Source organism: Salvelinus alpinus, chromosome 20 (assembly GCF_045679555.1).
Source record: "Salvelinus alpinus chromosome 20, SLU_Salpinus.1, whole genome shotgun sequence".
Taxonomy (NCBI): Eukaryota; Metazoa; Chordata; class Actinopteri; order Salmoniformes; family Salmonidae; genus Salvelinus; species Salvelinus alpinus.
Window position 1 is genome coordinate 7,286,618 of NC_092105.1, and position 26,701 is coordinate 7,313,318.

A 26,701-nucleotide genomic window follows, 5' to 3' on the forward strand; every position below is an offset into this window, starting at 1 on the left:
ACACAGAGTGGCTCTTGGACATCAAAAGCTTTAAAAGTTAAACAATATTTATATTTTTGAGAATGTGGGAGAGGTCCGTGGACACTTAAGGGACAGTCATGACAAGTGTGTTTCATTTGGTGATCTCATGAAGGACAGGAAACACACATAAGTACATTTCCCATCTGTCAGGTTTATATCTAAATATTGTGAAATGTATGTGATTAAACATGGAGTCCCCACATTGAAATGGCTACCACTCTACAGGTCATTGTACCTGAGAAAATATGGAGCTGTCGCTACATGCTTAATTGGTTAAGAAATCTACAAACTGAAGTCAAACAACGCCGGGACGGAGTCCCCACGTTGAAATGGCTACCACTCTACAGGTCATTGTACCTGAGAAAATATGGAGCTGTCGCTACATGCTTAATTGGTTAAGAAATCTACAAACTGAAGTCAAACAACGCCGGGACGGAGTCCCCACGTTGAAATGGCTACCACTCTACAGGTCATTGTACCTGAGAAAATATGGAGCTGTCGCTACATGCTTAATTGGTTAAGAAATCTACAAACTGAAGTCAAACAACGCCGGGACGGAGTCCCCATGTTGAAATGGCTACCACTCTATAGGCCCAGGAGATCAGACAGCATGTAGTGTTGGCTACACGGCTGGAAATGGTTCAACTCTGAGACTATTGATCCCTACAGAATAAAAGCAATTTCTAGATGTGGAATTACTAGTCTACAGCTGCAAAGCATCTATTCTATGCAACTACCATCTGCAGGCCTTACGTATCCATTACAACAGACACTATCCAGAGTCACTGAGAAAGCTACAACCACGAAAGACATTGTGACTTCTGGGGAAGTTAACCAGAGACTCTCTGATGAGCTGACTCTCCAGCAGATGGACCGGTGATTCCAACAGAGAGACAACGACATACGGGCATAAATATATACATTGCAATTATTTTCGAGTGAGCGGCCGTTCATGTGCAAAGGATTAGCATTTCAATGAATATAATTTTCAACTGTGTGTAGTAAATCCATTTTGTCCTTCCTGCTCTTTATCCGTCCCCACCCTTTTCCATTGTCTACCAAGCCGTCATACCGGTTTAGCCCACTAGGGACTGATCAACGCATTGTGTTCGTAACCAATAACTCTAATGTTTGTTTATGTATTTCTGTTGTTTGTTTAGTTAGTTAGTAAATAAATCATTAAGCTTATTTGTATATCGCTGATTCATTATGGAGACTAGGGTTCGTGCAGATAACCAAGGGTTTGCGACATTCAGATATGAGACTGATGAGGTAATAATACATTAATGAGAATGACTAATCGATAAGATATGAAAATATCTGAAGAGTCAATTCGGGAAATAGAGACTCTAAACATCTTCCCGTGGTGCCCCGACTTCTTAGTTAATTAAAGTTTACAAGATTAGTTTAATCACGTAATAATAATTACACAGAGAAATTATTTGATGAAATAACAGTCTTCACAAATGATAGTCATAGACACAACATATATATCTCAGAATTTCTGCATTGACAAATTGTCAACCACTGTCTACTAATATTGTCATTGGCCAGTCCAAGGCGATCCGCTTGGTCCTGCAATCTTTTACGTTTCCGGCCGACCTCTTGTTCCTCCTGAAGGATTTCACTGGTGTCGTCATTACAGCATCTCACTGATCTTAGCCGATCTCATACATTTGTTGAACACAAATATACAAATTATTTCTTATTTTACTCATTACTTAAAATAAATAACAGTTGGCCAATAGAGGCCCTTTCCAAAAATCTACTTATATTAACATGTTTCTGTTTTTGGCAACATCTCTGAATTTTGTAACTGACAAGACATCACACTCTCAGAGGCTGCTGATTTTGTCATTGGCCTGTACAAGGCGATCCACTTGGGCCAGCAACTTTGCACGATACAGTCCGGTCTCTGAATCCTCTTGTAGGATGTTATCAGTGTCATCTCTGTGTAGCAGATCCAGCATTTCACTGCACACAATCTTGGCTGACTGCTTCAGGATGAAGTAACGGATCAGCATGGGCACCTGGTCAGCCAGTCTTTGCACCACAATCTGTGAGAGAGGTGAGGTGGGATGGAGAGTGAGGTCCCAAAGTGATGAGATGGCCATAAGGCAACCACAAGATTGCCAAACGACAACCAAGGCTCAGCAAGGTGAACATATAGACTTCAGAGTTGGATAGGTCTGCAAAATGCAATATACCATAACGCAACCCTGCCACAACAATGTATGTTTGAAACATTTGTCAAAAAGCATTAATGAGAGATCTGATCATCCCATTGATGATGTCATGGATTCATTGTACAGGTTGGAGCAGAGCTATATAATGTACACTACCGTTCAAAAGTTTGTGGTCCTTTTTTTGTCCTTTAAAAAAAAATACAAACTAATTATTTTGTCCATTAAAATAACATCAAATTGATCAGAAATACAGTGTAGACATTGTTAATGTTTTAAATGACTACTGTAAATGGAAACGGCTGAGGCGACATCCCGGTGTCGCCTCTTCACTGTTGACATTGAGACAGGTGTTTTGCGGGTACTATTTAATGAAGCTGCCAGTTGAGGACTTTTGAGGCATCTGTTTCTCAAACTAGACACTCTAATGTACTTGTCATTAGAGTGTGACTAATGACACATTAGTCACACTTGTCACACTTGCTCAGTTGTGCACCGGGGCCTCCCACTCCTCTTTCTATTGTGGTTAGAGCCAGGTTGCGCTGTTCTGTGAAGGGAGTAGTACACAGCGTTGCACGAGATCATCAGTTTCTTGGCAATTTCTCGCATGGAATAGCCTTCGTTTCTCTGAACAAGAATAGACTGACAAGTTTCAGAAGAAAGTTAATTGTTTCTGGTAATTTTGAGCCTGTAATCGAACCCACAAATGCTGATGCTCCAGATACTCAACTTGTCTTAAGACGGACAGTTTTAATGCTTCTTTAATCTGGACAATAGTTTTCAGCTGTGCTAACATAATTGCAAAAGGGTTTTCTAATGATCAATTAGCCTTTTAAAATTACAAACTTAGATTAGCAAACACAACGTGGCATTGAAACACAGGAGTGATGGTTGCTGATAATGGGCCTCTGTACGGCGATGTAGATATATCATAAAACATCTCCCATTTCCAGCTACAATAGTCATTTACAACATTAACAATGTCTACAATGTATTTCTGATCAATTTGATGTTATTTTAACGGACACAAATTTAGATTTTCAAAAAAAAAAAAAGAAGACATTTCTAAGTGACCCAACACTTTTCAACTGTAGTGTATATAGAGAGCTGGGCCAACTTTTAGAATGGACGCCATGTTGCCCCTTTTAAGCATTCCATTTATCCAGTCATGACAAGTATGTGGTTTCTAATTCTAGACTTTCATTTACACAGCATTGTTAAAAAAATGTAAATACCATGAACTGCTATTGGTCAATATTGCCAACATGGCTGCCATATGGACATTTTTGAATACTCGTTACTGATTGGCTTGACGGGCATTCTAGAGTGTGCATTATTTCCCTATAACGCACGGTACATCAGCATGGTACTGCATTATTGAGAGAGCTAGCACATTAGCATTTTGCTACACCTTTTAAACCAGCTGTGAACTGTGTGATGAATACATGTGATTTGATGCAGCAACCTCAGTGTCCAATCTCTAATATGTCTCTGGGGTGGAGTAACAGGCTATATGTAGTCCATACATACATGTTGAGATCTCAACAAATTTGTGGAAGGCCGTGTTGAGAAAGTGTGTGAGTTTGTCGATAAGCACGCTACATAACATGCCAGTTTTATGTTAGCTGAAGGTTTAGTTAATTAGATTGTTTATCTGGAACATTCAATACATACTGCCCAGTAGATGTGTTGCATTGTACCTCATAGTATGCCTTGAGCAGCCCAGGGTACATGCTCCTGGTGTCGTGATCTGAGCCTTCTTCTGTTCCCTCCTTTTGACTATGTTTGTTGAAGATTTCATCCTGTGTGTAGACCTGCATCTCCATCTCAAACTGCTCCACGATCCTCTCCTTCACTATGTTTGACTGCTGTTCCTGGATTGTTTCAATTTTTTTCTGAGTTTAAACAAAGATGAAGATTCCATGAGGACATAAAGAATCTTGGATGCAGGGAGGCAGTGAAAAACTGTTACTGTTTCAGAACAAAGTTCAGTTCGACATGCTCTAAGTATCTTATGGTGTTATATTTTGAACGTTTCAAGCTACAATCCTACAATGGACAACCTGTAATTGTAATTCTTCATAAAAATATATTGTGATTTTTAAGTGCTACTTTGCCTCATGTTTTCCTCTCTTCTTGCTAGTGCCACTAACTAAGATTTCAATTTCAGCCTAAAATCACAGAATAGAGAATTGAATGATTATCATGTCAGAGTGCTTAACAGTTTACAATTGTCATTACCATTGAGACCAGATGAAGATAAGGATAATACTTAAAGCTGTCTCTGGACAAATGATCAAATTGCTTCTGCACCATGTCTGAAAAACAAAAACAAATGTACTTGATAAAGAGATGTTAAAAAAGACAAATGTATTTGGTGAAGAGATGATAAAAAGAGACAAATGTACTTGGTAAAGAGATGATAAAAGAGACAAATGTATTTGGTAAAGAGATGATAAAAGAGACAAAGGTATTTGGTGAAACGATGATAAAAGAGACAAATGTATTTGGTAAATAGATATTCCACAAAATGTTATTTAAAGGGATAGTACATCCAAATGACAAGTCAATAGTCCAAATATAATTATTTCATGTCCAAACAATCATTGAGTAACTTCATTGAGCTACACAATCAATTTGAGATACATCAGGATCATTTGGACATGAAGAGTGAACAATGGAAACTAAATGGTAAAAGAAAATGGTCAATTAAACCGGATTGATGTGGATTGATGTCACACCTTGTCCATAGGCTGCTTATAGGGTAAGGAAACCAATATGTCATTTGAGTGAATTATATCTTCAACATGTCCTATTTAGTCAATTCAATTTCAAGTGTCACGTGCACAAGTACAATGAAATGCCGTTCTTACAAACTCTAAACCCAACAATGAAGTATTAAAAATAACATAAAGTAGAACAAAAACACGAGAGAAATAAAAAGAACACGAGAATGTAAGTAAGGTATATACAGGGACAGTTCCTGGGTCAGTAGTTATATACAGGGACAGTTCCTGGGTCAGTAGTTATATACAGGGACAGTTCCTGGGTCAGTAGTTATATACAGGGACAGTTCCAGGGTCAGTAGCTATATACAGGGACAGTTCCAGGGTCAGTAGTTATATACAGGGACAGTTCCTGGGTCAGTAGTTATATACAGGGACAGTTCCTGGGTCAGTAGTTATATACAGGGACAGTTCCAGGGTCAGTAGCTATATACAGGGACAGTTCCAGGGTCAGTAGTTATATACAGGGTCAGTTCCAGGGTCAGTAGCTATATACAGGGTCAGTTCCAGGGTCAGTAGCTATATACAGGGACAGTTCCAGGGTCAGTAGCTATATACAGGGTCAGTTCCAGGGTCAGTAGCTATATACAGGGACAGTTCCAGGGTCAGTAGCTATATACAAGGACAGTTCCAGGGTCAGTAGCTATATATAGGGACAGTTCCAGGGTCAGTAGCTATATACAGGGACAGTTCCAGGGTCAGTAGCTATATACAGGGTCAGTTCCAGGGTCAGTAGCTATATACAGGGACAGTTCCAGGGTCAGTAGCTATATACAGGGTCAGTTCCAGGGTCAGTAGCTATATACATGGACAGTTCCAGGGTCAGTAGCTATATACAGGGACAGTTCCAGGGTCAGTAACTATATACAGGGTCAGTAGCTATATACAGGGTCAGTTCCAGGGTCAGTAGCTATATACAGGGTCAGTTCCAGGGTCAGTAGCTATATACAGGGACAGTTCCAGGGTCAGTAGCTATATACAGGGACAGTTCCAGGGTCAGTAGCTATATATAGGGACAGTTCCAGGGTCAGTAGCTATATACAGGGACAGTTCCAGGGTCAGTAGCTATATACAGGGTCAGTTCCAGGGTCAGTAGCTATATACAGGGACAGTTCCAGGGTCAGTAGCTATATACAGGGTCAGTTCCAGGGTCAGTAGCTATATACATGGACAGTTCCAGGGTCAGTAGCTATATACAGGGACAGTTCCAGGGTCAGTAACTATATACAGGGACAGTTCCAGGGTCAGTAGCTGTATACATGGACAGTTCCAGGGTCAGTAGCTATATCCAGGGACAGTTCCAGGGTCAGTAGCTGTATACAGGGACAGTTCCAGGGTCAGTAGCTATATACAGGGACAGTTCCAGGGTCAGTAGCTGTATACAGGGACAGTTCCAGGGTCAGTAGCTATATACAGGGACAGTTCCAGGGTCAGTAGCTATATACAGGGACAGTTCCAGGGTCAGTAGCTATATACCTGGACAGTTCCAGGGTCAGTAGCTATATACATGGACAGTTCCAGGGTCAGTAGCTATATACATGGACAGTTCCAGGGTCAGTAGCTATATATAGGGACAGTTCCAGGGTCAGTAGCTATATATAGGGACAGTTCCAGGGTCAGTAGCTATATACATGGACAGTTCCAGGGTCAGTAGCTATATACAGGGTCAGTTCCAGGGTCAGTAGCTGTATACAGGGACAGTTCCAGGGTCAGTAGCTGTATACAGGGACAGTTCCAGGGTCAGTAGCTGTATACATGGACAGTTCCAGGGTCAGTAGCTGTATACAGGGACAGTTCCAGGGTCAGTAGCTGTATACAGGGACAGTTCCAGGGTCAGTAGCTATATACATGGACAGTTCCAGGGTCAGTAGCTATATACAGGGTCAGTTCCAGGGTCAGTAGCTATATACAGGGTCAGTTCCAGGGTCAGTAGCTATATACATGGACAGTTCCAGGGTCAGTAGCTGTATACAGGGACAGTTCCAGGGTCAGTAGCTATATACATGGACAGTTCCAGGGTCAGTAGCTGTATATAGGGACAGTTCCAGGGTCAGTAGCTATATATAGGGACAGTTCCAGGGGCAGTAGCTGTATATAGGGACAGTTCCAGGGTCAGTAGCTATATACAGGGACAGTTCCAGGGTCAGTAGCTATATATAGGGACAGTTCCAGGGTCAGTAGCTGTATATAGGGACAGTTCCAGGGTCAGTAGCTTTTTACCTGGACTGTTCCAGGGTCAGTAGCTATATATAGGGACAGTTCCAGGGTCAGTAGCTATATACATGGACAGTTCCAGGGTCAGTAGCAATATACCTGGACAGTTCCAGGGTCAGTAGCAATATACCTGGACAGTTCCAGGGTCAGTAGCAATATACCTGGACAGTTCCAGGGTCAGTAGCAATATACCTGGACAGTTCCAGGGTCAGTAGCAATATACCTGGACAGTTCCAGGGTCAGTAGCAATATACCTGGACAGTTCCAGGGTCAGTAGCAATATACCTGGACAGTTCCAGGGTCAGTAGCTTTTTACCTGGACTGTTCCAGGGTCAGTAGCTTTTTACCTGGACTGTTCCAGGGTCAGTAGCTATATATAGGGACAGTTCCAGGGTCAGTAGCAATATACCTGGACAGTTCCAGGGTCAGTAGCTTTTTACCTGGACTGTTCCAGGGTCAGTAGCTATATACAGGGTCAGTTCCAGGGTCAGTAGCTATATATAGGTACAGTTCCAGGGTCAGTAGCTATAGACAGGGACAGTTCCAGGGTCAGTAGCTATATACATGGACAGTTCCAGGGTCAGTAGCTATATACATGGACAGTTCCAGGGTCAGTAGCTATACACATGGACAGTTCCAGGGTCAGTAGCTATATACAGGGTCAGTTCCAGGGTCAGTAGCTGTATACATGGACAGTTCCAGGGTCAGTAGCTATATCCAGGGACAGTTCCAGTGTCAGTAGCTGTATACAGGGACAGTTCCAGGGTCAGTAGCTATATACAGGGACAGTTCCAGGGTCAGTAGCTGTATACAGGGACAGTTCCAGGGTCAGTAGCTATATACAGGGACAGTTCCAGGGTCAGTAGCTATATACAGGGACAGTTCCAGGGTCAGTAGCTATATACCTGGACAGTTCCAGGGTCAGTAGCTATATACATGGACAGTTCCAGGGTCAGTAGCTATATATAGGGACAGTTCCAGGGTCAGTAGCTATATATAGGCACAGTTCCAGGGTCAGTAGCTATATACATGGACAGTTCCAGGGTCAGTAGCTATATATAGGGACAGTTCCAGGGTCAGTAGCTATATATAGGGACAGTTCCAGGGTCAGTAGCTATATACATGGACAGTTCCAGGGTCAGTAGCTATATACAGGGTCAGTTCCAGGGTCAGTAGCTGTATACAGGGACAGTTCCAGGGTCAGTAGCTATATACATGGACAGTTCCAGGGTCAGTAGCTGTGTACAGGGACAGTTCCAGGGTCAGTAGCTATATACATGGACAGTTCCAGGGTCAGTAGCTGTATATAGGGACAGTTCCAGGGTCAGTAGCTATATATAGGGACAGTTCCAGGGTCAGTAGCTGTATATAGGGACAGTTCCAGGGTCAGTAGCTATATACAGGGACAGTTCCAGGGTCAGTAGCTATATATAGGGACAGTTCCAGGGTCAGTAGCTGTATATAGGGACAGTTCCAGGGTCAGTAGCTTTTTACCTGGACTGTTCCAGGGTCAGTAGCTATATATAGGGACAGTTCCAGGGTCAGTAGCTATATACATGGACAGTTCCAGGGTCAGTAGCAATATACCTGGACAGTTCCAGGGTCAGTAGCAATATACCTGGACAGTTCCAGGGTCAGTAGCAATATACCTGGACAGTTCCAGGGTCAGTAGCAATATACCTGGACAGTTCCAGGGTCAGTAGCAATATACCTGGACAGTTCCAGGGTCAGTAGCAATATACCTGGACAGTTCCAGGGTCAGTAGCAATATACCTGGACAGTTCCAGGGTCAGTAGCTTTTTACCTGGACTGTTCCAGGGTCAGTAGCTTTTTACCTGGACTGTTCCAGGGTCAGTAGCTATATATAGGGACAGTTCCAGGGTCAGTAGCAATATACCTGGACAGTTCCAGGGTCAGTAGCTTTTTACCTGGACTGTTCCAGGGTCAGTAGCTATATACAGGGTCAGTTCCAGGGTCAGTAGCTATATATAGGTACAGTTCCAGGGTCAGTAGCTATAGAAAGGGACAGTTCCAGGGTCAGTAGCTATATACATGGACAGTTCCAGGGTCAGTAGCTATATACATGGACAGTTCCAGGGTCAGTAGCTATATACAGGGTCAGTTCCAGGGTCAGTAGCTATATACAGGGTCAGTTCCAGGGTCAGTAGCTATACACATGGACAGTTCCAGGGTCAGTAGCTATATACAGGGTCAGTTCCAGGGTCAGTAGCTATACACATGGACAGTTCCAGGGTCAGTAGCTATATACAGGGTCAATTCCAGGGACAGTAGCTATATACAGGGTCAGTTCCAGGGTCAGTAGCTATATACATGGACAGTTCCAGGGTCAGTAGCTATACACATGGACAGTTCCAGGGTCAGTAGCTATATACAGGGTCAATTCCAGGGACAGTAGCTATATACAGGGTCAGTTCCAGGGTCAGTAGCTATATACATGGACAGTTCCAGTGTCAATAGCTATACACATGGACAGTTCAAGGGTCAGTTCCAGGGTCAGTAGCTATATACAGGGTCAGTTCCAGGGTCAGTAGCTATATACAGGGTCAGTTCCAGGGTCAGTAGCTATACACATGGACAGTTCCAGGGTCAGTAGCTATATACAGGGTCAGTTCCAGGGTCAGTAGCTATATATAGGGACAGTTCCAGGGTCAGTAGCTATATATAGGGACAGTTCCAGGGTCAGTAGCTATATACAGGGTCAGTTCCAGGGTCAGTAGCTATATACAGGGTCAGTAGCTATATACATGGACAGTTCCAGGGTCAGTAGCTGTATACAGGGACAGTTCCAGGGTCAGTTGCTATATATAGGGACAGTTCCAGGGTCAGTAGCTATATATAGGGACAGTTCCAGGGTCAGTAGCTATATACAGGTACAGTTCCAGGGCCATTAGCTATATATAGGGACAGTTCCAGGGTCAGTAGCTATATACATGGACAGTTCCAGGGTCAGTAGCTATACACATGGACAGTTCCAGGGTCAGTAGCTATATACAGGGTCAGTTCCAGGGTCAGTAGCTATACACATGGACAGTTCCAGGGTCAGTAGCTATATACAGGGTCAATTCCAGGGACAGTAGCTATATACAGGGTCAGTTCCAGGGTCAGTAGCTATATACATGGACAGTTCCAGGGTCAGTAGCTATACACATGGACAGTTCCAGGGTCAGTAGCTATATACAGGGTCAATTCCAGGGACAGTAGCTATATACAGGGTCAGTTCCAGGGTCAGTAGCTATATACATGGACAGTTCCAGTGTCAATAGCTATACACATGGACAGTTCAAGGGTCAGTTCCAGGGTCAGTAGCTATATACAGGGTCAGTTCCAGGGTCAGTAGCTATATACAGGGTCAGTTCCAGGGTCAGTAGCTATACACATGGACAGTTCCAGGGTCAGTAGCTATATACAGGGTCAGTTCCAGGGTCAGTAGCTATATATAGGGACAGTTCCAGGGTCAGTAGCTATATACAGGGTCAGTAGCTATATACAGGGTCAGTAGCTATATACATGGACAGTTCCAGGGTCAGTAGCTGTATACAGGGACAGTTCCAGGGTCAGTTGCTATATATAGGGACAGTTCCAGGGTCAGTAGCTATATATAGGGACAGTTCCAGGGTCAGTAGCTATATACAGGTACAGTTCCAGGGTCAGTAGCTATATACAGGGACAGTTCCAGGGTCAGTAGCTATATATAGGGACAGTTCCAGTGTCAGTAGCTATATATAGGGACAGTTCCAGGGTCAGTAGCTATATACAGGGTCAGTTCCAGGGTCAGTAGCTATATACATGGACACTTCCAGGGTCAGTAGCTATATACATGGACAGTTCCAGGGTCAGTAGCTATATACAGGGACAGTTCCAGGCTATGTTCAATTACCATATGTACAATGTGCAGGGATAGTGAAATGCTATGGTTAAATACTGTATGTATAGGGGTAAGTTGACTAGGCATCAGGATATGATAAACAGAGTAGCATCTGTGTATATGATGATTGCGTGTGCTTGTGTGTGTTTAGAGTCAGTATAAATGTGTGTAGATGTTATATGGTTGAGCAAATGAAGTGTGTGTGTGTGTGTTGGAGTGACACTGTGTGTGTGTCTGTAGAGTTCTGACATAGAGACATTGATTGCAAAGATTGCAAAGATACAAAAAAATAAAGGTTTCAACTCAGATAGTCCGGTAGCCATTTTGTTAGCTAGTTAGCAGTCTCATGGCTTGGGGGATAGAAGCTATTCAGGAGCCGTTTGTCATGCAGAAGCAGAAAGAACAATCAATGGCTTAGGTGGCTGGTGTCTTTAAACATTTTCTGGGCTTTCCTTTCACACCGCCTGATATAGATGTCCTGGATGGCATGGAGCTCTGACCCAGCGATGTACTGGGATGTCCGCACCACCCTCTGTAAAGCCATACGATTGAGGGTGGTGATTTTGACATACCAAGCAGTGATGCAGCTCATCAAGATGCTCTCAATGGTGCAGCTGTATAACTCTGAGGATTTGAGGGCCTATGACAAAGCTTTTCAACCTCCTGAGGGGAAGAGGCGCTGTCTCGCCTTCTTCATAACTATTTCACGTGTGTGGACCATTTTAACTCATTAGCCTTTTGGACACCGAGGAACTTAATGCTCTCGACCCGCTCCACTTCAGCCCTGACGATGTGGATGGTGGTGTGATTCACCAATACCTGCTTTCTGGGTGTTTCTGATTAATATAATAGGCATGTTTGTCCTGTCAGAAGTACCATAGAGACCCATGCATGATGTTCAATAAAGGGACTTTTGGAAAATCACATCGAACCTAGGGCTGTAACGTGTACGCTAATAAATGGGGAAGCAAGAACAGGAAGTGAATTTCATGAATAAACGAACAGGAAACAAAACAAGAAACACGAGTAGCGTACAGAACACAGAACATAAACAATAAGGTGCGCGTAACGATGAAGGCAGGTGTGCGTAATAATGAATAAACTGGTGACAACAAGTGCCAGAGGGGGAGAGATGGAGTAGACGAGACAAGGGCTTTTGGTCACTTACTTCTGATTGTCTGTAGTGTCGTCATAGCTGGTCTCTTAAGTTCAGACACTAGTTTCTGAACAACATGTTGAAATACCCTGTAGTTACTGAATCCTGGCAGCTCACTTCCCCTGTGCTTCTGATCGTATTCATCCACCACTTGTTGCACTACTTCATGGTCTAAATTCAGGAAAACAATGTTAATAATTCATTGGAGATTATAATCACTGTTGTATGACATAACTATTAGTAGTATAATAATTATATCAGTAAATATTATAGATATTTAGAAACATAAACATGGTTAAACATGGTAATATGATGAGCAATACCCGGGCTATTCAAAATTGTACCTACAATGTGATTTGGCATTTTTCAGACATTCCATCCACTCTGTAAATTCCATTCGCATGAGCTCAAACAGGTTTTCCTCAACGATAATATCCCCTTTGGACAGTTGGGTAATCTGCTCATTGAAATCTGTTATGACCTGGAGATGGAAACATAACAATAAAACATACCTGTTTAAATGTTTCATATTTAGTCCTTTTAGATTAATGTTTAATGAAATGGCTCCACAAGACCCATCCATCCTCACGTCTTCTACAGATATTAAACAAGAACTATAATACACTGGCTTGTCCAAGTGTTTTTGTAAAATCAGCTGTCAAGTCTCAGTATGTAAAATGTAATAAAATGTATGCACTCTACTGTAAGTCGCTCTGGATAAGAGCGTCTGCTAAATGACAAAAAAATAAAAATAAAAATAAAAAGGCAAAGTATTGTTTATTAACCTGGTGACAAACATAATCAGTTGGAAATTATGGAAAGAGAGTGGATAAAGTGGGAGTGTTGAGAGGAAGAAGTGGGATGTGGAGAACATTATAATGCTGTTTTATTTATCTTTCTGGACAGGGCGTCTACTCTTACACCTGTGTTGCAAATCTGACCAATCCGAATGGCAGAGGATGTGCAACAGAGTTGATGTCTTTACACCAGGTACCATTGCCCAAATTCTCTATAGGACATTCTCCTGACAATAGACCAAACCATGACAATAACACACCTGAACTACTGTGCAACAGTATGGCTTCCAACCCTACATCATACATTTTTATAGAAATGTTGTACAAAAGAAGAAGTTTACGAAGCTGAAAGATGGAAAGGTGAAAGATGTACTCACCTGAATGAGGTACTTCCTCTTCTCTTCAGGTTCCATGGGAGGCCCGCCCTCTATTTGACTCAATAAATGCTTTACCTCCCCCAGCTTTTCCTTTATCGTCTCTGACATCTGGGGCAAGGATTTCTGACCAGGAGCAAACATACAAGTTAATAGGTACCAGACCACATGTTTTCCAGTGTACACTGGGTGTAGGGGGAACAGATAACCATCAGGTATGTGGTTGGACTAACTTTGATGTGTTTGACCAGGGCATTGCTGAGCTTGGTGGCTAGGCACTTGGTGGTTGCCTTCTCCTCACGCAGGAGGGAGCTATACATTGAAAGGGAGAGAAATATAACAAACTAAGAGCACAAGGCGAGACCCAGATGCAGACACTGGAGGCAGATGGTTTGAGTCTTGATATTTATTTAACAATCCAAAAGGGGTAGGCAAGAGAATGGTTGTGGACAGGCAAAAGGTCAAACCAGTTCAGAGTCCAGGAGGTACAGAGTGGCAGGCAGGCTCGAGGTCAGGGCAGGCAGAATGGTCAGGCAGGCTGGTACAGAGTCCAGAAAACATGCAAGGTTCAAAAACCGTGAGGACTGGCAAAAGAGAATAGAAGCAGGAGTACGGGAAAACACGCTAGTTGACTTGAAAAACATACAAGACAAACTGGCACAGAGGGACAGGAAACACAGGGATATATACATCAGCACCTGCATTTTTTTATTTAAAACTTTCAAATAGAAATGTCAGTTAACTCCTGGCCTACAATTGTCCCACAGATATCTACGTAACATAATAAAAAATCCCCATCAAAATCAATCTGTTTAAGCTAGAGAAACGTGCTAAGCTAACATATGGAAAAGTTTTTTATGATTATACCAAGGATCATTTAGTCATTTGCTTTTGAATGTTATAAAGTACAATATGCAGAAATGTAAGAGAAGGGAGGGGAGGGACTCATAAGGAAAGACCACTCAGGAATACTATATGTAACTAAAAAAATAATCTTCATAAAATCCTGAAATCAACAGTTTGGGGCCCTGAACATTTTCAGATGTGAAGCCATCAAAAACAAAGATGCAAGTTACTTAACACATGGCAAGAAGACATTTTACCTGAAGTGCTCATGATTTCGGAAGAATTCCAACTCCTCCTCAATCGCATCAGTAATGGACATGTTTTCATCAATTTTCTTCTGACCACGACATTTCACAATGACATAACCCATATTGAGAACGATGACTCTATTGTGGACAATTTCCAACACATTCTTCTCTGCTCCCGGGTCTATCAGGTCTGGCTTTGTCAGAATGGCTTGAAGACAAATGAAAAGCATTATGATAACTGCTAATATAAAAACCTTATTAAAAATACATTCATCTATATAATGTCTTTACCCATAGTTCTTGTGCCTTCAGGATCCACTTCTTGTGCCATTTTCAGGGCCTCTGTTGTTGCTATGTCAACATTACATGGTACCACCGCCAAAATAATGGTTATCTTATTCTTTATGAATTTCATAATGAGTTTCTTGATCTAGAAAAAAAAGGAAGAAGAATGTGACAAAGCAGTCAGGATTCAAGCCTTTGACCGAGTTATGTGATTAATCCACGAGAAGGTATCAGACCGCTTGTTACCGGGATATCGCCCTGTGTGGGGCACTCTGTTCTTTATGGTTCTGAAGCTCAATCTTCCTCAAAGTCAACACACCAGATTCAACCATCATAGCTACCTTGCTAACAATTATGGTAAAAAGTCTTTACACCTGGCTAAAACAATTCATCATTAGTGAATCATAAAATGAGAACAAAGAGTCATGAGGTAACCAAACAATGTACTGGACAAAGTCCAAAAGTTATACACATAAACGTTAGACTTACTTGGACTCCAATGTCTTCTGGTTGTCCTTTCACAGCTACCCTGGCGATCCCTGGTAAGTCAATCAGACTGAGGTCACACACCGTGGAGGATGTGATCTTTAGAGTGATCAGGTCTTCACATATCCCCACTCCCTTTCCAGCTAACGCGTTCTGAGCTGTTAAATCAATGGGAAAATATTGATGTGTTTATTATTTGTTTGTTTGTCTGTCTTATACCCCGACAGAACTCTTATTATCATAATATATTATGTATTCTGTAGTTGTCTGTGGTAAATACCATACAAACTTTTCCAAAATAAATTATAATAGATATGTCAATGTCATTCCGTTTAAAATGAGGAAGAACTATTGTATTTTTTATGAGCATGGCCCATTTCCATTACAGCATATTGGATGACTGTCATTCATATTCCATTCACACAGCTCAGTGTAACATCGATAGGTTTAGGCTACTATGTGATACTGGAATATTTCCTATACCCATTATGAGGTTGCAACAACCTCGCCTATGAATGAATGTTTACAACATAGGTGCAGACGTCGCAAATTTTTTTTGTGATCAAGGTGACACACATGAGGTAGTTGGGTGTGCTATTTACAGAATGGCTATGTACAGGTACAGGGATTGGTAAGCTGCTCTGACACCTGATGCTTAAAGTTAGAGAGGGGGACAAAAGTATCCAGCTTCAGTGATTTTTGCAATTCCTTCCAGTCATTGGCTGCAGAGAACTGGAAGGAAAGGCGGCCAAAAAAGTGCTGGAATTTGGGGATGACCAGTGAAATATACCTGCTGGAGCGCGTACTACGGGTGGGTGTTGCTGTGGTGACCAGTGAGCTGAGATAAGGAGGGCTTTATAGATGACTTGGAGCCAGTGGGTTTGGCGACAAATGTAGCGAGGGCCAGGCAACGAGAGCATACAGGTTGCAGTGGTGGGTAGCATATGGGGATTTGGTGACAAAACGGATGGCACTGTGATAGACTACATCCAGGTTGCTGAGTAGAGTGTTGGAGACTATTTTGTAAAGGACATCGCCTAAGTCAAGGATCTGTAGGATAGTCAGTTTTACGAGGGAATGTTTGGCAGCATGAGTAAAGGAGGCTTTGTTGCGAAAAAGGAAGCTGATTCTAGATTTAATTTTGGATTGGAGATGCTTAATGTGAGTCTGGAAGGAGAGTTTACAGTCTCACCAGACACCTAGGTATTTGCAGTTGTCCACCTATTCTAAGTCAGAACCGTCCAGAGTAGTGATGCTTGTCGGGAGGGCAGGTGAGGGCAGCAATCGGTTGAAGAGCATGCATTTAGTTATACTAGCATTTAAAAGCAGTTGGAGGTCACGGAAGGAGTGTTGTATTGCATTGAAGCTCCTTTGAAGGTTTGTTAACACAGTGTCCAAAGAAGGGCCAGATGTATACAAAATGGTGTCGTCTGCGTAGAGGTGGATCAGAGAATCACCAGCAGCAAGAGCGACATCATTGATATATACAGAAAAAAAGAGTCGGCCCGAGAATTGAACCCTGTGGCACACCATAGAGACTGCCAGAGGTCCGGACAACAGGCCCTCCGATTTGACACACTGAACTCTATTTGAGAAGTAGTTGGTGACCAGGCGAGGCAGTCATATGAGAAACCAAGGCTATTGAGTCTGCCGATAAGAATGCGGTCATTGACAGTGTCGAAAGCCTTGGCCAGGTCGATGAAGACGGCTGCACAGTACTGTCTTTTATCGATGGCGGTTATGATATCGTTTAGGACCTTGAGCGTGGCTGAGGTGCACCCATGACCAGCTCGGAAACCAGATTGCATAGTGGAGAAGGTAAGGTGGGATTCGAAATGGTCGGTGATCTGTTTGTTAACTTGTTTGCTGCAGGGGGTGCAGAGCTATTGGCCGGGGTAGGGGTAGCCAGGTGGATAGCATGGCCAGCTGTAGAAAAATGCTTCTTGATAAATGCTTTTTGAAAAATGCATATTGAAATGATCGATTATGGAATATATATACCCAGTGGAAGATGTTAACTAGCTGTGTTCCAGCTGCACAATGGTGCTACCTAACAGATTGCTGTTGAGGCTACTGTAGACCTTCATTGTAAAGCAGTGTGTTTTAATCAATTATTTGGTCATGTGAATATATTTAGTATAGTTTTATTTAAAAAATATAACTTTTTAAATGTTTTGCTATTTAAATGTTTCTGAAATTCACTGAGGAGGATGGTCCTCCCCTTCCTCCTCTGAGGAGCCTCCACTGGTACAGTATCGAATAATATGTCTGTGTGTGTCTGTGTGTCTGTGTGTTCGTTCCCATCTCACCTTGTTCAACGTGTCTCACGACTTCTGAAGGTTCGTCAAATTCATATCTGAATTTCTCTCCGTATGAGATGACAGCCTCCCATTTCACTGTCCTGTTGTTACAGAGTTGAAGTTGCAGTGGGCACCTGGTGACAATACCTGGAAACAAGGAAGTACCAATGACAGATCGTTATACTGTATTACAGAACAATCAATACAATATGACATTACAGTGAACAATGTACCGGAACATACATTTCATGATAAATATATAACTTCTGCAGGCTACAGACAACAAGGTTGCTCTAATGTTCAGAAAGCATGTCAGACATTTACAGTGTCTGACTAAATGGTTAGAAAACTGATGAACAATTAACATTTTGCTGCGGTTAAAGTTTTGCTGCGGTTATCAAGTTAATTTGAAGATTCTATACATTTCAGTAATGTCCATGTCTCTGTGGTCCTATTGTACTGTCTGTTTCCTGACCTCGTCTATGGACAAGGACAGTGAGAACACCTGCTTCAGGGTTGTTTACCAAGCCACTGGCATCAATCACCAACTTCAGCATCTTCAAACCAAAAACTAGTCAATGCCCAAATCATGTCTAAGTTACACAGCCACTTTCACAGACTTTGGGTGATTTGGGCTTGACATTTAAAATGCTAATATAGATTTCAAATGGTTTTTTGTATGTTCAGAAAACAATAAAGAATCTCACCAGTCCCTCTGGGCAGCGCCACCCCAGAAAGGGACTCAAGCACAGAGCTCTTTCCTGAACTCTGGTCTCCCACCACAGCAATGGCTGGCAGTGGTAGCTCCTTATCTATCCCTATGGATCTCATGTCGTCTATTAAGTCTATGAAGGGTCGAACCTTTTCCGCCAGCTGGTCTTGGAACATCCTGGGGGTATGTCAGGGGTACAAAACAATGCCATTATGATTGGTTAATTTGTTGATAGACATACATGGCTAGAATGTATCCCACAAAAAATCTTGATTCTGCACCACGTGTAACAAAATGTCACACTATTTACTGTATAAATAATCACCATCACCATAAATGTCTGAATATTAGCATTATGGTATTGTGGTACAGCGTAGTACAGCGTATTACTGCAAGTGTGCAATAACAAGTGGAAAATGTAGGCGTTCATCATTTCAAAACCAAAAACTGAAGTAATGTTGTCCCACCTCGGTCCATCGTCAGAATACATGTCTCTCTTCCTCTGAAATAAAAGAGAATGAAAGCTAAACCATTTAGATGAAAATACCGAATAACAGCAATGCATTTGTATTTTGAACTGAAGTTATTATAATCTAAATCATCACATCACTATAACATAGGAGGAGATACAGTCTCACATGCCCAGTTCAGAACTTAGAATTTGCCAACTGTAAAACACTGGGTATACCAAACATTAACTTCTCACGAGTCACAAACCCGGATCCGGGATCCCCCCATCAAAAAAGCTGACTAGCATAGCCTAGCCTAACGCGACAGGCATATCATATAATATAATTTTCATGAAATCACAAGTCCAAGACACCAAATGAAAGATAAACATCTTGTGAATCCAGCCATCATTTCCGATTTTTAAAATATTTTACAGCGAAAACACAATATGTATTTCTATTAGCTAACCACGATAGCAAAAGACTCAACCGCATATTTTCCCAAAAAATTTACCGCATAGGTAGCTATCACAAATTCGACCAAATAAAGATATAAATAGTCACTAACCAAGAAACAACTTCATCAGATGACAGTCTTATAACAGATTTATTGTATAGCATATGTTTTGTTTGAAAAATGTGCATATTTCAGGTATAAATCATAGTTTTACATTGCAGCCACCATCACAAATCTCACCAAAGCAGACCAACGTGAAATACCTAAATACTCATCATAAAACATTTATGAAAAATACATTGTGTACAGCAAATGAAAGACAAACATCTTGTGAATCCAGCCAATATTTCAGATTTTTTAATTGTTTTACAGCGAAAACACAATATAGCATTATATTAGCTTACTACAATAGCCAACCACACAACCGCATTCATTCAACGCAAAGGTAGCGATAGCGAAAAAAACAGCAAAGATATAAATTTATTCACTAACCTTCACAATCTTCATCAGATGACAGTCCTATAACATCATATTACACAATACATATATGGTTTGTTCGAAAATTTGCATATTTAGAGCTGAAATCCGTGGTTATACATTGTGAAAATGTAGCAACTTTTTCACAGAATGTCCGGATATATTACTGACACTCACCTAATCTGACCAAATAACTTATCATAAACTTTACTAAAAAATACATGTTGGACAGCAAATGAAAGATACACTAGTTCTTAATGCAACCACTGTGTTAGATTTTTAAAAATAACTTTAGTACGACATACAGCTTACGTTATAGCAAGACAGCGCCCAAAATCAGGGCGGAAAATATTACTAAACATTTTCAACAGAAATACGAAATAACATCATAAATGGTTCCTACTTTTGATGAGCTTCCATCAGAATGTTGTACAAGTTGTCCTTTGTCCAGAATAATCGTTGTTTGGTTGTAGAATGTCGTCTTCTCCTGACGAATTAGCAACCAAAGCTAGCCATGTGGCACACTGGTGCCCAACTTCACATAACGCACAGAAAAGAAAATGCCGAAAAACGAAATAAACTGATATAAACTGATATAACTCGGTTTAAAATAACTACTTTATGATGTTTTTAACACATATATCTAACGTCTTTACCGAAAGCTTTTCAGAACGCAATCCAGGCTCCTTCCCGCGCCTTGCTGAACAAAGGAAACTTGGGGTCCAAGAGCTCTCGTTTGACCTCAGATCAAGCTATACACTCCATTCCACCTCTCACTGCCTCGTGACATCTAGTGGAAGGCGTATGAAGTGCATGTAGATCCATAGATTTCAGGCAAATTAATAGGATGGCCCTGGAACAGAGCCTCGATTTCAGATTTTTCACTTCCTGACAGGAAGTTTGCTGCAAAATGAGTTCTGTTTTACTCACAGATATAATTCAAACGGTTTTAGAAACTAGAGAGTGTTTTCTATCCAATAGTAATAATAATATGCCTATTGTACGAGCAAGAATTGAGTACGAGGCAGTTTAATTTGGGAACGATTTTTTACAAAGTGAAAATAGCGCTCCCCTATTGACAAAAGGTTTTAAGAACACCTTCCTGATGTTGAGTTCCTAGATTAGAATCTAGTAAAAATGAAACTGTAGGGTAGAAACTGAGTAAGTAAAATCCTTATATGATTTTAAACATTAGACTAGACTATTAGATTAGAATGTATTTATCCTCTTGGTCAATGTCTATTGGAGCATAACTTTGTACACTATATATACACAAAAGTTTTCGGACACCCCATCAAATTAGTGGATTTGGCTATTTCAGCCCCACCCATTGCTGACAGGTGTATAAAATCGAGCACACAGCCATGCAATCGCGATAGACAGACATTGGCAGAAGAATGGCCTTACTGAAGATCTCAGTGACTTTTAACGTGGCACGGTCATAGGATGCCACCATTCCAACAAGTCAGTTCTTAAAATTTCAGCTCTGGTCAACTGTAAATGTTTTGCTTAGGAAAATATTGAATTACATACAATACTGTTTAAACAGACCTACTATGCTGTTTTTACCCTGAGAATTGTCAATTGTTATATGTTAGTATTTTTTGCTGATACAGGATTGTTAATGTAACTTAGTCATACGTCTGGGCGTACCGATAAGAGCCGTTTAGGTGCGACCTCAGTATGTGACATCCTGTTTTCTCAATCTACAGGAACGTAGATGGGTTGAAACATGCAGGAAGGAACATACATTGGTGGCAACGTCAGCCATCTTAATCTGCACAGACAAGCTAAATCAGCATTTACACACCATGTTCCGTCCCTGTTTCCACCCATCTGCTAAACGGCCACGTAGACAAAATAGGTTATACTTTTTCTATAAGAGGAGAGAGAGACAACTCTGTTCGTTGGGCTTTCCTGACGATGCACTTTTGAGTGGTTGCTATTGATTGCTTTGTTTGTGCAAATCTTATTGTAAAGTTGTTTTGAAGAATACTCTCTCCGTCCTTTTGGTTAGAATTACCACGATAATTGGCGACGAGGATGGGATTCTAACTCCGCTTGCTGATTGCTCCTGGGAGACAGAGGTTAAACTGTGTGCAGGGGTTCCGTTAGACGTGGCTCAGGTTAGCCCACACTCTGACTAAAACGGAGCAGAGAGGGACACACCTCGGACCTTCCGGGAGTGTCAGTGAGTGGATACGTCATTCTGGTCAGACAAAATAAATTACCACGACAGTGGAAGCAACAACAGCTCAGCCGTGAAGTGGTTGCATCGGCTGGAGTGGTGTAAAGCTTTCCGTCCACAGACTCTGGAGCAGTGGAAACGCGTTCTCTGGAGTGATGAATCACACTACCATCTGGCAGTCCGACGCATGAATCTGGGTTTGGCGGATGCCAGGAAAACGCTACCTGCCCTAATGCATAGTGCCAAGTGTAAAGTTTGGTGGAGGAGGAATAATGGTCTGGGGCTGTTTTTCATGGTTTGGGCTAGGCCACTTAGCTCCAGTGAAGGGAAATCTTAACATTACAGCGTACAATGACATTTTAGATGATTCTGTGTTTCCAACTTTGTCTCCCTTTCCTGTTTCAGCATGACAATGCCCCCGTGCACAAAGTGAGGTCCATACAGAAATGGTTTGTTTAGATCGGTGTGGAAGAACTTGATTGGCCTACAGAGAACCCTGACCTCAACCCCATCGAACACTTTGGGATGAATTGGAATGCCGACTGCGAGCCAGGCCTAATCACCCAACATCAGTGCACGACCTGATTAATGCTTTTGTGACTGAATGGAAGAAGGTCGCTGCAGCAATGTTCCCAACAACTAGTGGAAAGTCATCCCAGAAGAGTGGAGACTGTTACAGCAGCAAAGAGGGGATAAACTTCGTGTTAATGCCCATGATTTTGGAATGAGATGTTTGACGAGGAGGTGTCAATATACTTTTGGTAATTTACTGTAGTTATTTAACTACCATAAAAATACTGTTAAAGAACTGTCATCACTAGATGCACCCTCATAGTTCTCTCCTCAAATAAAAGCCTAAATCATTCTAATCATTACATCATCATTCAACTAAAATCATCAAACTTAATTTACACTGAACGCTTTTACAAAAGTAAATTGTGCATCTATTTATCTCAAAACCACAGCAGATTTGCTTTGCTTTCATAAGAGTGTTGACCACATTAGCCTGCTTTTCATTCACATCTGACAGAAGATCGCTTTGTGAAATGGAAGTTATGGAACTCGCTCGCGTGCTTCTGTTATGGAAAAAAGTCCACAACGAAACTGAAATTAAATTTGGAGATTGATACAATTGAAAATGCATTTTTGAAATGTTGACATTTTTGCTAATTGATTCTGTAATACCCTTGTTAAAACCAAGTTTAAAGTTTATTTGTTATAATTAATTGGTATTAGATTTAAAAGGGGATCGAATTGCTCGTGAATTCGAATGTCGTTAACGCATTTCTTTTGAATAACTATTTATTTAATGCACAAGTGAATAGGTTGGTTTACTTTTTAGTTTAAGTTTTGACCAATAAGGTAGCTAGTTAAGCTATAAGTCCTAAAACAGGGAATTTTTACTATGTCAGGAATTGTGAAAAACAGAGTTTTGGCTAAGACGTATTTAAACTTCCGACTTCAACTGTACCTCCACGATGAGACGGTAGCTTCAGTCCCTACTACGTCTTTCTTAACAGGAGGCCTGGGAAAGAGACGTTGAAAAAAGAGGGAGAGACGTTGAAAAAAGAGGGAGAGACGTTGAAAAAAGAGGGAGAGACGTTATCAGTGTTGGTGAAGAAAAATTAGAAAAGAAGACGATAAAAATAGGACAAAACCCATACCTACCAAGTTTTGAATGGAAATACTGATTTGATTTCATAAGAGAGTTTTTATTTTGTTAAGACGGGATAAACTGTGTTCAAAATCGGACGAAAACAAAGTGGAGCGAGCTTTCAGGTCGTGCGCCCCAACCACAACAGAACACTAGACTCGACCCTCGTTCTGAACAGCCCTACTTCTTCATTTCTCAAAGGAAAAACATCAACCAATTTCTAAAGACTGTTGACATCTCGTGTAAGCAATAGGAACTGCAACCAAGTGCCACAGAAATCTAGATCCACATAGAAAAACCATTGAAAAGAGAGTGACCTCAAAAGAAAATGTCCTAGATGGTTTGTCCTCGGGGTTTTGCCTGCCAAATAAGTTCTGTTTATACTCACAGACATACTTTTAACGGTTTTAGAAACTGTAGATTGTTTTCAATCCAAATCTACCAAGTATCTGCAGATCCTAGCTTCTGGGCCTGAGTAGCAGGCAGTTTACTTTGGGCACACTTTTCATCCGGACGTGAAAATAGTGCCCCCTAGCCTTAAGAAGTTTTAACCAGGTCAACTCTCCCATTTTACAATGAAGCCAATGGTGACTTTAAAACAGTTACAGAATTTAATGGTGGTGAGAAGAGAAAACTGAGAATGGATCAACAGCATTGTACTTACTCCACAATACTAACCTAATTGACAAAGTCACCATTGGCCTCATTGTAAAATCTCTGAGCAGTTTCCTTCCTCTCCGGCAACTAAGTTAGGAAGGACACCTGTATCTTTGTAGTAACTGGGTGTATTGATACACCATCCAAAGTGTAATTAATAACTTCACCATGATCACAGGGATATTATATGGTTCTTTTTTTATTTTATTTACCCATCTACTAATAGTTGCCCTTCCTGTGAGGCATAGGAAAACCTCCCTGGTCGTTATGGTTGAATCTGTGTTAGAATTTCATTGCTCCGGAGGGACCTTACAGATAATTGTAATGTTGGGGTACAGAGATCGTGTAGATCGTGTAAAAAAAATAATTCCACTGACAGTGCAGGCCAGTGATTAAATATCTACATTTGATATAATATTACTTTCGTGCTCTAGATTACGTGGTAGAATTAACTTGACAATGGAACCTGAGGTACTATTACGTTTAGCTCTGTATCTGAAGCAGGGTAACGATTAACACCGTGCACACAGACACGCTTCAAACTGCTCATATCCCCTTGACCTTCAATCTCAAAGTGATACTGATTGGCTGTTAAACACAAGGGAGTTATGGACTATCATTAAAGGTGTAGAGCTCCATATATTACAATTACTACCTATATTTAGGTAGTAATTGTTTGATATAAAGTTTGACCCCTGGTATAACCTTACTAATGTAGCCTCTCTTTAATAGCTCCTGTTTGCAAAAACAAGAATTTCCCACTCTTCCAAAATCCAGTTACAGTGTTGTCAAATCTGCAGATGAGTCCGGAAGTCTATTCAGTTGATCTGTAGTGTTTCCCATGCCAATGATTGTACTGCATTACATTTGTATCTTGTCTAATAAGACAACTGTCACTAGGGGAGAGCCGGGACGAAAGTAACAGGGCGAAAGTAACACGCCCGTTTTCTCAGATAACACAGAAGCTAGTGAAATCACCATGTTCCTAATGTAGTGTACGACCTCCCTGCAGAACACAACCAAGTCTGACCATGTTCCTAATGTAGTGTACGACCTCCCTGCAGGAAACAGCCAGTCTGACCATGTTTCTAATGTGGTATACGACCTCTCTGCAGAAAACAACCAATGGCGTTTCCCTGCAGAAAGTTATCAAAACCATTAATTTTTTTAGTGATTTAATTAAGAAAGAAAAAGGACCCAGAAATTGTTTTGGGTTGTTTAAAGTTCCAAACATAATTCATTTTATAAATGTAATTAAATGACAGCATACATTTGAAGTATTATGTTAGATAGTCTTGGGTGTTAGCCTTGGAGAAGTTACAGGAGAGACGGGTAGGACGAAGCAACACAATGTAAACTGATGACCTGGAATAAAACATTGAAAAGTTTAAGCACAGTCTCATCTTGTTTATATGGCTTTTATTATGTTATTAAAATATCAACAAGTGACAATATTTGAAAATGATATACTGTATGACTTGTATTTGACTTAGTTGATGATGCACGTTCTTGGCCTACTGTTGCTCTGGACGTAAGGCAAAATATTGTGGTTGCACAACATTGCGATGTTGACGCATGGTTCATTTTCATACATTTTTAACCTATAGCATTAATTGACACAAACATGAACTGATGGCTGATAGTACATTTGTTGAAAGTAAGCAGCATTACAAACCAGAAAAATTGAGGTAAGACAGATATTCTGCACTTCTTACCAGCTGTTAGTTCTGTCCCAAGTCTGTGTTAATCCCTCCACGCTGACAGATACAACAGTAACGGTAGTTCTGTCCCAAGTGTGTGTTACTCCCTCCCTACTGACAGATAGAACAGTAACAGTAGTTCTGTCCCAAGTCTGTGTTACTCCGCCCCGCTGACAGATACAAAAGTAACGGTAGTTCTGTTCCCGGTCTATTTAATTTTGACTCATTTACCCTAGAAATTAAATTACTGGTAGGACATATATAAGTTGGTTGTCATAAAATATGGTGTCTCTAGCTCTATCGATCTCTGAGTAATTAGGGAAAATAACTTAGGTGTTACTTTCGTCCCGTGTACTCCCCTACCTCATTTTCCAACTTATTGAGACTAGTAAATAAAAGCTTTTAGACTTCAATAATCCAACCACTTGTTTAAGGACTTCAAGGTAACAAAAGATTCACTTAGAGCTCAACGACCTTTCAGAATGTGAATATAGTAACTGACTGTTGATTGAGACTTCTGTTGATACAAGTATTAAAGGTAAAACTATTTAATGATAACTACGGTAGAATGAATTCAAGGTTAAACAATTGAATGATAACTGTGGTAGAGTTAATAAAGTTTAAACTATTTAATGATAACTATGGTAGAATTAATTCAAGGTTAAATTATTTAATCATAACTATGGTAGAGTTAATGTTTAAATTATTTAATGATAACTATGGTAGAGTTAATAAAGTTTAAATTATTTAATCATAACTATGGTAGAGTTAAAGTTTAAATTATTTAATGATAACTATGGTAGAGTTCAAGTTTAAGCTATTTAA

At 40.9% G+C, this 26,701-nt stretch overlaps 1 protein-coding gene across 2 annotated transcripts in view; it reads right to left on the minus strand.

Annotated features, from left to right (window-relative positions):
• Positions 1 to 1,408: 1,408 nt before the first annotated feature.
• The window catches only part of LOC139546249 (interferon-induced GTP-binding protein Mx2-like), a 158,003-nt gene continuing 132,710 nt past the window's right edge, over positions 1,409 to 26,701 (minus strand). For both annotated transcript variants that reach the window (XM_071354395.1, XM_071354396.1), the window contains exons 2-15: positions 23,337 to 23,390; positions 18,762 to 18,796; positions 18,290 to 18,471; positions 17,592 to 17,729; positions 15,286 to 15,440; positions 14,803 to 14,941; positions 14,521 to 14,719; positions 13,651 to 13,729; positions 13,421 to 13,543; positions 12,595 to 12,727; positions 12,259 to 12,417; positions 4,446 to 4,522; positions 3,905 to 4,099; positions 1,409 to 2,078 (exon numbers count right to left, since the gene is read on the minus strand). In XM_071354395.1, coding sequence (XP_071210496.1) covers positions 1,857 to 2,078; positions 3,905 to 4,099; positions 4,446 to 4,522; positions 12,259 to 12,417; positions 12,595 to 12,727; positions 13,421 to 13,543; positions 13,651 to 13,729; positions 14,521 to 14,719; positions 14,803 to 14,941; positions 15,286 to 15,440; positions 17,592 to 17,729; positions 18,290 to 18,471; positions 18,762 to 18,784 — 1,824 coding nt within the window. In that variant the 5' untranslated portion in view covers positions 18,785 to 18,796; positions 23,337 to 23,390 and the 3' untranslated portion in view covers positions 1,409 to 1,856. The remainder of the gene's footprint in view (positions 2,079 to 3,904; positions 4,100 to 4,445; positions 4,523 to 12,258; positions 12,418 to 12,594; positions 12,728 to 13,420; positions 13,544 to 13,650; positions 13,730 to 14,520; positions 14,720 to 14,802; positions 14,942 to 15,285; positions 15,441 to 17,591; positions 17,730 to 18,289; positions 18,472 to 18,761; positions 18,797 to 23,336; positions 23,391 to 26,701) is intronic.